The sequence below is a fragment of the Coffea arabica genome, chromosome 2c, assembly GCF_036785885.1.
Source record: "Coffea arabica cultivar ET-39 chromosome 2c, Coffea Arabica ET-39 HiFi, whole genome shotgun sequence".
Lineage (NCBI taxonomy): Eukaryota > Viridiplantae > Streptophyta > Magnoliopsida > Gentianales > Rubiaceae > Coffea > Coffea arabica.
The window spans coordinates 26,090,502-26,101,513 of record NC_092312.1 but is presented as its reverse complement, the minus strand read 5'-3'; the positions used below and the strand labels follow the sequence as shown (position 1 = coordinate 26,101,513).

Here is an 11,012-nt window from a genome sequence, read left to right as displayed (position 1 = left end):
GGCATGTTTGTCATTAAATTGTTGTATACTTGATATTTCAATAGTTGTTTGTTTCGCGCTTGAATCCTAACAGTTTTGTATTTTGGGTAAAATACAAAGAACCCCCTTGTGGTTTCACGAAAAGACACCTTATCCCTTATGGTTTAAAAACCTCCACATAAACATCTTAAATTTCATAACTAAGGTGGAAATTACCTTCTAAACCGGTTGAGTTACCGGCTGACTTTGTCAAAATCCTGTCCCTTACGTCTGTGAACTCCTTTGGCATCGATGCAATGTTCAACTCTCTCAGCGTTTTAACGAATCTCATGTTAATTTCCCGACACTGTCAATCACTTGATGCATATTATCACGGCAACTCACAACACAAAGGTGCGTGCATGCGTGATTCGTTCTCCCTCTTCTAGACTAATTGTCTGTCTTCTCCCTCCCTCTTGTTCGTTCATTCATTCTTTTTTTTTTTAAGAGACGTGCAGGTTGCTTTGCATTTTACGAGGAAGGGAAAATTTTCTTGGCTCAAGATTTTTGTGAAGAAGCCACTTGTTCAGTGTTACATTATTGTTTAGGGCTCCACCTTCACGTCCTTGCCGCTGAGAAATCAAGTTCAACAAAAGGCCCAGGTTTAATAAGTATCAGCCGCTGGCACTGTGATGCCAATCATGCAACTCAGCTCAATCATAAGCTCAATTATTGGCATGACATTGACAAATGCTGTAAAACCCACGATTTTTGGGCTCTGTTTTTTTTATCCTTCCCAATTAAATTACATGGTAATTTACCATAGGTAAAAGCAAAAAATAGTTGCAGGTTAGGTTAATGGGTTAATTGAGAGATAGGATGAGATAAGATAGGGTAAAAGTTTACAGTAGTTAAAATTCCTGTCTAAACCACCCACTAGTGGGTGGTTATTAGGGTTTAGCACAATTATCAAACAACAAAAAAAATAACATATTTTCTACCTTTCATTGTCTGCTTCCCATTAGAGTAAGAGCCGTCAGAAAGTAGAGAAGGAGAAAAAGACGTCACCGTCGAACAAGTAGGCAATTAAGCGTCTAAACCTGTAAGTCCCAAACACGCATTAAAGGTTTTTCTCTTAAATAGTATTAATTCCATGAACTATTTTGGGGATTTTATGTATATACAGTTTGCGATATATTTATGCCTGCATGAAAATTTTAGGAAGATTCATATCTGAATATGTGAAATTAGTGTGTTAGATTTTAATTATGAGATGAATAGGGTTTATCCAAATCTGTTGGAAAGTTAAAAAACATAAAAAATGAGGGAGCAGCAGCGCCGCCGCTCTTGTGCACCGTTGCTGAGGCTAATTTGCTGAATCTTGGCTTCAGAAACGGAAAAAAAAAAAAAGAAAAAAAAAGTGGCAAAGGTCGCCAGCACAAGTAGGAAGGGTGGCCTTTTGGCCAACCTAGTAGATCTGATGACCCTCCTCCCTTTGGCCGACGAAAGAAAGAAAAAAAACAGATTGTGAATAATAAAAATAATAATGGAATTTAGAAAAAAAAAGGACAAGTATATTTGGGAACAAAAATATAGTATGAGTTTAGTGAATGTCCAATAGTTAAATTTTAGGTATAATTAGTCCACTTTTTTATGGACATAGGAATTAAATTGCAAAACCCAATCTAAATAATAATTTTTGGATTTTTAAAGATGTAGTTATTTAAGCTTATACTTTATTAATTAAGTCTAAAGTACTCAAATAGAAATCTAAAACATTTTAACCTAGCATTATTAGATTAAGTTATACAATGTAAGATAAGCTCTAGATTGTTGAATAAAACGCTTAAAATAATAGTAATAATAATAATATGGATGAAACAAATTAAGGATATAAACGAAAATAAAATATAAATACAAGTGAAATAATTTAAGACGATAATTATAATAATAAGTCAATATATATATATACATGTACACATAAATAATAATAACATATACACATGCATAAAAATGGGAGTAAAGCAAAAGATAATAGTAATTAATTAACAAGTACATATAAATGGTAATAAAATAAAATAGTGATGGCAAAGACGATAACAATAATAATGAATAACAATAAAATAATAATAAATATATATATATATATGTATAGTAAGTAATAGTTGATAAGGGTTTATTTTACGTATTTTTAAGTGTATTTTATTAGTTAATTTTGATTTGATTATTTAGTTTTATAACTAAAATAACTAGATTTTGGTAAAAATATATATTTTTGGTAAAAGTGGCTAATATTGCATTTCTATTTATTTTAATTGTAAAAATTTCATTTTCTTGCAGGATTAATTATTCAACCACCAAAGGATGTCAAATGAGGTGAAAAGTAGATAATTGGTGATGAATTCAAGTAGTTAAAAAAGAAATGAAGTGAAAAACATTTAAGTGAAGAAATGCAGTTTAAGACAGTTTTGATACTCTTCGGTATTTTGACTATATCTAAAGCTACACTTATCGGATTGATGTGATTTTTGTACCATTTTAAAGCTAAGAAAGAGTCTACAATTGGTATGAAGACATTGAAATCCAATTCTGCTGCTTTCATGGACAAAAAGCCGAAATACCGAAGCTGCATTCTATGGTCAAAAATTGAAACAGAGGTTTGACCAGGTGATAGTATTTCGATCACATCTCAGGCTACAAAGCTCCAATTTGGATGATTCTTGAAGCATTGTAAAGCTAACTCAAAGGGCTACAACTTTTGTGTTTTGCACAAAAGCTAGTTCAGCCTCCATCATAGAGAAAATCACAGTTGAAACGAGGTCAATTTCACAGAGTTGAAAACGCGAGTTGACAAAATGCGACTCCAAGCCGCGTTTTGTGTAGGCGTGTTTTGTAGCCGAAATTCTACAATTTGCTTAGCCATTTCTCGTGTTCAGACCACTTTCCAACTATAAGTTGTGCACATGCTTCAGAAGACAAAAGGGCAGACAATATGTCTTATTGTCGAGTCAATAACCTTTGTTATTGACTATCTTAACAAAATCTGAGATTTGGGAATCAAGAGGTGGAAATTTGATCAGTGGAAAAGGAGCTTTTGAGCAGTTTTTATGCAGAGAATCAAGGGAGGTCAGATCATCATACGTAGCCAGATTTTCTGATACCAAACTCTCTCTAGCTAGTAAATTTTGCAGGAACAGGAGGATTCATCTTGTAATAATCTAGTACAAGACATAGCAGATTCTTGGAGGGTTTCACCATTACTTGGCTAAGCTTTTCTTTATCTTTCTGGTACTTGTAAATTGAGATGTTTTTCATTAATGAAGTTATGAGTTTGATTAGTATATCATCAATGAATAGCTAAATTTCTATATCTAGGGAGTAGATGAAACTTATGGCCAAGTGATATGAATTGAATATGATTTATACTTGTTGTATCTTGTATTAACTTGTCTACTTGTGTATGCTTGATTACTTGTTGTTGTTTGATCACCAATAGCAAGTTTATAGTTGTTATTACTCATTGAGAAATGGTAAAAACAGTGGAATAACATGAGTGGAGTTTGAGTTGTATATTCATGAGAATAGAAATACATTTAAGTGGATTAAATCTGCATTTCATGCATGAACAAGAGTAGTTTCAATTTTCACCAAAAGATTAGGAAAAATTAAGTTGTTTTAGACCAATTTTATCATGAGAATGAAGTTTTAAACAAGAGTAGTAACAAGTGTTAAATTCATTCATTTGGATCATTTGTGTCATAAGTGGAATCTACATCCCTAAATTCAAGTATTTGGTGAATTTTTCTCCATTTGTGATATTACAATTATCTAGCTAAGGATTTTAGATAGTAAAAAGATTGTAGTCAGATTTAATTCTGAATTTTTTGCTCAAATATATTGTGAGTCTAAATAATAGAGTAAATTAGGATCTAATAATTGTTTAAGTTGCTTCTCGTGGGATCGACCCGATACATACCCTACATTACGATTTTGGCCTGTATACTTGCAGTCAAACGGGTACAAATTCGGATTTAACTTGCACTTGTAGTAAAAATCTGTCAAGTTTTTGACACCGTTGCCGGGGAGCGACAATATTAGGATCTAATCATCTCTATTAATTTAGACATCTTTATTTTTTAGTTAAGTTGTCTATAGCTAATTTTACATTTTAATCAGTTTTTGATAAATAAAAGTTGCATAATCTTTCTTATTTTTGTTTGTAGTGTATGCAATGGACATCTCGAGAAGTAGCACCTTTCGATCCAGAAATTGAGAGGACATTACGTAGACAAAGGAGTCATACACCACAACAAGAGAAACAAGAGATTTGGCAACCGATAGAGGAAATCTTAATAGAGTTACCATTTGAAGAAGAGATGACCGAAAATGAAGCAAATAGGCGAGCTCTACGAGATTTTGCTCTACCGGGAACACAAGGGTCTCAAACAAGCATAGCAAGGCCTACGGTAAATGTTAATAATTTTGAAATTAAACTATCACTTATCCAAATGGTTCAACAATCTCAATTTGGAGGTAATATAGTAGAAGATCCTAATTCACACTTAGTTACGTTCTTGGAAATATGTGATACCATTAAAATGAAAGGAGTTAGTGATGATACTATAAGGTTAAGGTTGTTCCCATTTTCTTTAAGAGATAAGGCAAAAATCTGGTTGCACTCTCATGCTCCTAACACTTTTTCCACAGGAGATAATTTATCAAGAGCATTTCTGAACAAATATTTTTCACCGGGTAAAACTGCTAAATTAAGAATAGATATTACTAGTTTTAGTCAACTAGAGAGTGAATCATTATATGAGGTATGGGAAAGGTTTAGAGATTTGCTTCGGAGATGTCCACATCATGGACTGCCCAATTGGTTAATCATACAAATCTTTTATAATGGTTTATCCTTTTCCACTTAAACTATGATTGATGCAGCTGCAGGTGGTGCTTTAATGGGTAAATCACCCCAAGAAATTTAGAACTTGATAAAAGAAATGGCCGCAAATAACTATCAATGGGCCAATGAGAGAGGTAATACAAGACGTCACACAGGTATGATAGAAATGGACACTCTCAATATGCTGAGTGCTCAAATGAATAATGTGATGAAGATGCTAAGTAGACAATGTGGAGTTGGTTCAAGTTCATTTAATGCACATATAGCTTGTTGTTCTATATGTGGAGGTGAACATAATGCTAATGAATATATTGATTTTGAGCAGGTATAATTTGTCAATAATTACAATCGTAATGTTCAGAATAATCCCTACTCGAACACTTGTAATCCGGGGTGGAAAAATCATCCAAATTTTGGATGGAAAGGCCAAGGCAATCAACCAAGGCCAACCAATCCACCAGGATTCCAACTGAGGCAACCACAAGCTGAAACCAAACTTGGTTGGGAGATTGCGGTGGAAAAACTAGCAAAGGTGACTTCGGATAGATTTGAGCGAGTAGAAGGAAGACTGGACCAACTTACTACGATGTATAGGAATGTAGAGGTTCAAATTGGCCAAATTGCAAGTTCCTTGAACAATAGAAATCAAGGAGAACTACCTAGCAAAATGGAGGTTAATCCCAAGGAGCATGTTAAGGCCATTACTCTTCGTAGTGGTAAACAATTAGAAGATCCTCCAGTGGTGGAAGTTGAGAAAGGTGAGAGTGAAAAACAAGAAGAAAAACAGAGGAGCCAAGAGGCGATAGTGGAGGAAAATAGCCGGGAGAAACCAAGAGAAAGTCAACCATCATCTTCCGCTACCATTCCGATGCCCCTTGTGGTTCCATTTCCCCAAAGACTCAAGCAGAATAAGTTTGATAAATATTTTAAAAAATTTGTTAAAATTTTCAAACAATTGCATATTAACATTCCTTTTGCCGATGCTATTTTGCAGATTCCCTCATATGCAAATTTTCTAAAGGAAATCATGACTCAGAAGAAAAAACTGGAGGACTGCGAAACAATAGCATTAACAGAAGAGTGTAGTGCAATCATACAAAATAAGCTACCACCAAAATTGAAGGATCCAGGAAGTTTTTCTATACCTTGCACCATAGGTAACATTGATTTTTCTAAAGCATTGTGTCATCTTGGTGCGAGTGTATCATTAATTCCTTTGACGGTAGCTAGACAATTGAGTTTGCATGAGTTTAAACGCACTAATATTACTTTGCAACTAGCGGATAGATCTATTAGATATCCATTGGGTGTGTTGGAGAATGTATTGATAAAAGTTCAAAAATTTATCATTCCAGTGAATTTTGTGATTTTAGATATGGAAGAAAATATATCTATGCCAATTATTCTAGATAAACCATTTCTAGATACTGCTGGTACTATTATTGATGTTAAAAATGGCACGCTTAAGTTTCAAGTAGGTGAAGAAGAGGTTGAATTTAATTTGAATGAAATGGAAAAATACACTTCTTTCGCCGATCATGCTTATTCTATTAGTACAATTGATAAACTAACCCAAGAGATAAGTCAAATTAATTTTGACTTCGATTGTCTTGAGTATTGTTTAATGAGTTTAGGTATGCAAGAAGAAGATTGTGAAGAGATTCAAGAATTGGCCAAGTATTTGGATTTTCAAGCACTTTATAAAAAAGGTAAATTGTATGAAAGTTTTGGTCAAGGAAAAGGGCTTCCACAACCTTCGGAAGTTGACCTTCCAAAATTAGAGCTCAAACCACTTCCAACTCATATAAGGTATGAATTTTTTGGAGAAAACAATACTTTACCTGTAATTGTTAGTGCTGACCTTGATGATGAGCAGTGTACAAAGTTGTTAAGATTTCTAAGGAGGCAATTGGATGGACAATTTCAGATATTAAAGGTATAAGTCCATCTATATGCATGCATCGAATTTTATTGGAGGACAATTGTAAATCAGTGGTAGAATCACAAAGAAGACTCAATCCAAACTTGAAAGAGGTGGTAAGAAATGAAATTCTTAAGTGGCTTGATGCAGATATAATCTTTCATATCTCCAATAGTGTTTGGATTAGTCCAATTCATGTGGTACCAAAGAAATGTTGAATAACTACAATTATGGGTAAAAATAATAAATTGATTCCATCTACACTTGTGGTAGGGTGGAGAGTGTGTATTGATTATCGTAAGTTAAATACGGTAACAAGAAAAGATCACTTTTTTTTACCATTTCTTGATCAATTATTGGAGAGAATAGCCGGATAAGAATTTTACTGTTTTCTTGATGATTTTTCAGAATATAATCAAATAGTTATAGCTCCGGAGGATCAAGAAAAGACCACATTTATGTGTTCTTATGGCACTTTTGTCTTTAGAAGGATGCCATTTGATTTATGCAATGCTCTTGCGACTTTTCAACATTGCATAATGACTATATTTTCAGATTATATTGAGAAAATTATGGAGATATATTATGGATGATTTTTCTGTGTATGATTCATCTTTTGACCATTGTCTTCATAATTTGGATTTGATTTTGCAGAAATGCGAGGAAATAAATCTTGTATTGAATTAGGAGAAATGCCATTTTTTGGTAAAAGAAGGAATTGTTTTAGGACACAAGATTTCCTTCAAGGGAATTGAGGTGGATAAAGCCAAAATAGAAGTCATCAAAAAATTACCACCTCCAAGCAATGTCAAGGGGATAAGGAGTTTTCTAAGACATGCCGGCTTTTATAGACCATTTATTAAAGATTTTTCTAAAATAGTGAAGTCGTTATATGATTTATTATGTAAAGATACTCATTTTCAATTTAATGACAAATGTTTGGTTGCATTTGAAAGGTTGAAGAATGAATTAATTTCTGCTCCAATTATAACTTCGCCCGATTGGTCACTACCGTTTGAATTGATGTGCGATACAAGTGACTATGCAGTTGGAACAGTTTTGGGGCAAAAGAAAGAAAGAATGTTGCATGTCATTTATTATGCTAGCAAATTGCTCAATGAGGCACAACTCAATTATGCAACAATGGAAAAGAAGTTATTGGCGGTGATATTTACTTTAGATAAATTTAGATCCTACTTAGTAGTATCTAAAGTTATCATATATACGGACCATGCGGCTCTTAAATATTTGCTATATAAGAAAGATGCAAAATCTAGACTAATTCGGTGGATTCTGTTATTGCAGAAATTTAATATGAAAATTAAAGATAAAAAGGGAACGGAGAATCTTGTGGCGGATCATCTATCACGCTTAGAATATATCCCAGTCAATGATCAAGTTCCTATCAAAGAGAATTTTTCGGATGAGTTTGTCTTAGCAATCATAAATTCTCCATGGTATGCAGATATTGCTAATTTATTGGTAAGTGGAGAGATTCCAAAAGGATTTAATTATCGTCAAAAGAAGAAATTCTTGCATGATGTTAAAAGTTACTTTTGGGAGGAACCATTATTTATAGACATTGTGCTGATGGTATGGTACGTAGATGTATTCCCGAAGATGAGGTACATAATATTTTATATCATTGTCATAATCTTTTAACAGGTGGTCATTTTAGTACTTCGAAAACTGTGGCAAAGGTATGGTAGTCAGGGTTTTATTGGCCAACTATGTACAGAGATGTTAGGAAATATGTTAAAAATTGTGATGCATGCCAAAGAACTGGAAATATATCCCGTAAAAGTGAAATGCCCCTAACTACCTTTTTGGAGGTTGAGTTATTTGATGTATGGGGTATTGATTTTATGGGACCATTCCCCAGTTCTTTTAATAATAAGTACATCTTAGTAGCAGTGGATTATGTTTCTAAATGGGTAGAAGTAATCGCTTCACCTACTAATGATTCTAGGGTTGTACTTCATTTCTTAAAAAGAATATTTTTTGCAGATTTGGTATACCAAAGGCCATAGTAAGTGATGAAGGGAAACATTTTTGTAACAAACAATTTGATTCCTTATTATTTAAATATGGCTGCAAGCACAAGACATCACTCCCGTACCATCCTCAAGCTAACGAACAAGTGGAGCTAGCTAATCGAGAGATAAAACTCATCTTAGAGAAAGCAGTGAACAAGTCACGCAAAGATTGGGCTATAAAGCTAGATGATGCACTATAGACTTACCAAACGACATTTAAGACACCCTTAAGGATGTCGCCGTATCGTTTAGTCTATGGAAAAGTTTGTCACTTACCTATAGAGATTGAACATAAAGCTTATTGGCCTATTAAAGCAATTAACATGGATTTTAATCTTGCAGGTGGAAAGAGGCTACTTGAGTTAAGTGAATTGGAGGAACACAGGCTATATGCTTATGAAAATGCCAAAGTTTATAAAGAGAAAATCAAATATTGGCATGATAAGCATATTATCCCTAAACAATTTCAGGTAGGGCAAAAAATGCTTTTATTCAACTCACGCCTGAGGTTATTTCCGAAAAAACTGAAGTCAAGGTGGTCGGGACCATTTGAAGTTACTCAATTATTTCCTTATGGAGCCGTTCAAGTAGCTACTATAAGAAATGAGCAGTTCAAGATCAATGGACAACGATTAAAACTCTACTTGGCAGGTGAAATCGTTCCCAAAGGACTTATATGTCTTTTGGGCGACTCTTCTTAAATTTGAGAATCTGAACTTGTGAATCGAGCCAACGACTATAAACAAAAGCGTTAATTGGGAGGCAATCCAATGTTTATGTTATATGTGTTAATTTGGTATGATTTTGTGTTTAACACACGTATTTTAGTTAATTTGTTGTTTTTGTATTATAGGGTTGACAAATGGAAGCAAAGATGACCATTTGAGGTGAAAAAGGCGAAATTTGATCCAACAACTCAATCCTTTAATTTGCGTTAAAGGTGTATTTGATCCGTTAAAAGGGGGTAAAATACACGCTTTCATTGTTTTACATGTGCATTCATTGATAAAATTTGCAAACAAATGATCTATGATGCATTTTGAGTGATTGGGATACCAATGGTAATTTTTCCAAGTTGAATTTCTGCAAAAATTTCGCAGAAGAAAACGCACCTGGCCTGAAAAGGCGCCTTGGAGTCGCATTTCCTATGGGTGAGTTTTCAATTCTACACCTATACTGAAGAAAACGCGCCTTTAAAACGTGACAGAAAGTCACGTTTTCTACAAAATTGCGTTTTCGCGCCTGGATCAGAAACCAAAAACGTGCCTTCATAAAATGCGACATGAAGTTGCATTTTTCAGCATAGTCGTGTTTTTTATTCTGCAGGTTTTGTGAAGAAACGCGACTTCAAAAAACACGGCTGGATGGCGCATTTTTGTGAGTCGCATTTTCTGAGGACGTTCATAAGCTTCGAAAACGCGATTTCCCTTCATTTTTCTTCTTCCCTTGCAAACCAAAGTCGCGTTTTTTTTCCTCTTCCTTTCACCCCCAAGCCACCAATCTTCATTTTTACTCCATAATCTTGCTAGAAAACATCAACCCAACACCTATTGGGCATCATACAACCTTTCTAACCGATTAGAATCCAAGAAAAACACCTAAAATTCAGTTTTTAAGGGATTGAAGGCTAGGCTTTTTGAATTCTAAATTCTTCAATTGGAGGTCAATTGAAAGGTATTTCATAGGGTTTTTCACATATTTAGCATCACCAAACATCCTTCTACGTGATTGAGGTAAGTTTCTTCATCAAAATTTCGTATTTTAGAAGTTCATGTTTTTCAATTTCGTGAGCTTTCTGACATCTTTTAATTTCGAAATTTTGATGATATATATGGATGTTTTTGCCTTCATTTATGCTTATTAAGATTGTTCAAGCATGTCAATTTGTTTAAATGCTGCAATTTGTTGGTTTATTAGTGCTTTAAAATTCACAATTGCTATATTTGGAGAAAATTCGAAAATGGGTTTAGGATGTTTTTAAGCCATTGGTGATAAAAAAATTATGGTTAATAATGGCTAGTTGATGATGTTTTAGCATGTGCATTGTGTCTAGTGAGTAATTTGGTTGATTTTGTGAGTTAATTAGTTGAATTTTGATTTAACCATGGTTATAACTAATTGCACATTATTGTTATTAATTATAGATTGTTATAATTATGATTGATGCTATTTTCATTGATTGAGTTATACTTGT

The 11,012-nt window shown here is 33.7% G+C and overlaps 1 protein-coding gene and 1 non-coding gene across 2 annotated transcripts; one reads left to right on the top strand and one right to left on the bottom strand.

Moving 5' to 3' along the window:
* Positions 1-4,184: 4,184 nt before the first annotated feature.
* On the top strand, positions 4,185-10,153 carry LOC140035577 (uncharacterized). Its single transcript, XM_072076854.1, has 7 exons — positions 4,185-4,424; positions 5,223-5,741; positions 5,856-6,018; positions 6,496-6,570; positions 6,738-6,797; positions 9,161-9,288; positions 10,145-10,153. The coding sequence occupies exons 1-7, from the start codon at positions 4,185-4,187 to the stop codon at positions 10,151-10,153; spliced, it is 1,194 nt and encodes a 397-aa protein (XP_071932955.1).
* Positions 4,722-4,828, bottom strand: LOC113728365 (small nucleolar RNA R71). Its single transcript, XR_003458088.1, has one exon. It is a non-coding gene; the product is annotated as a small nucleolar RNA R71 (small nucleolar RNA).
* Positions 10,154-11,012: the final 859 nt, after the last annotated feature.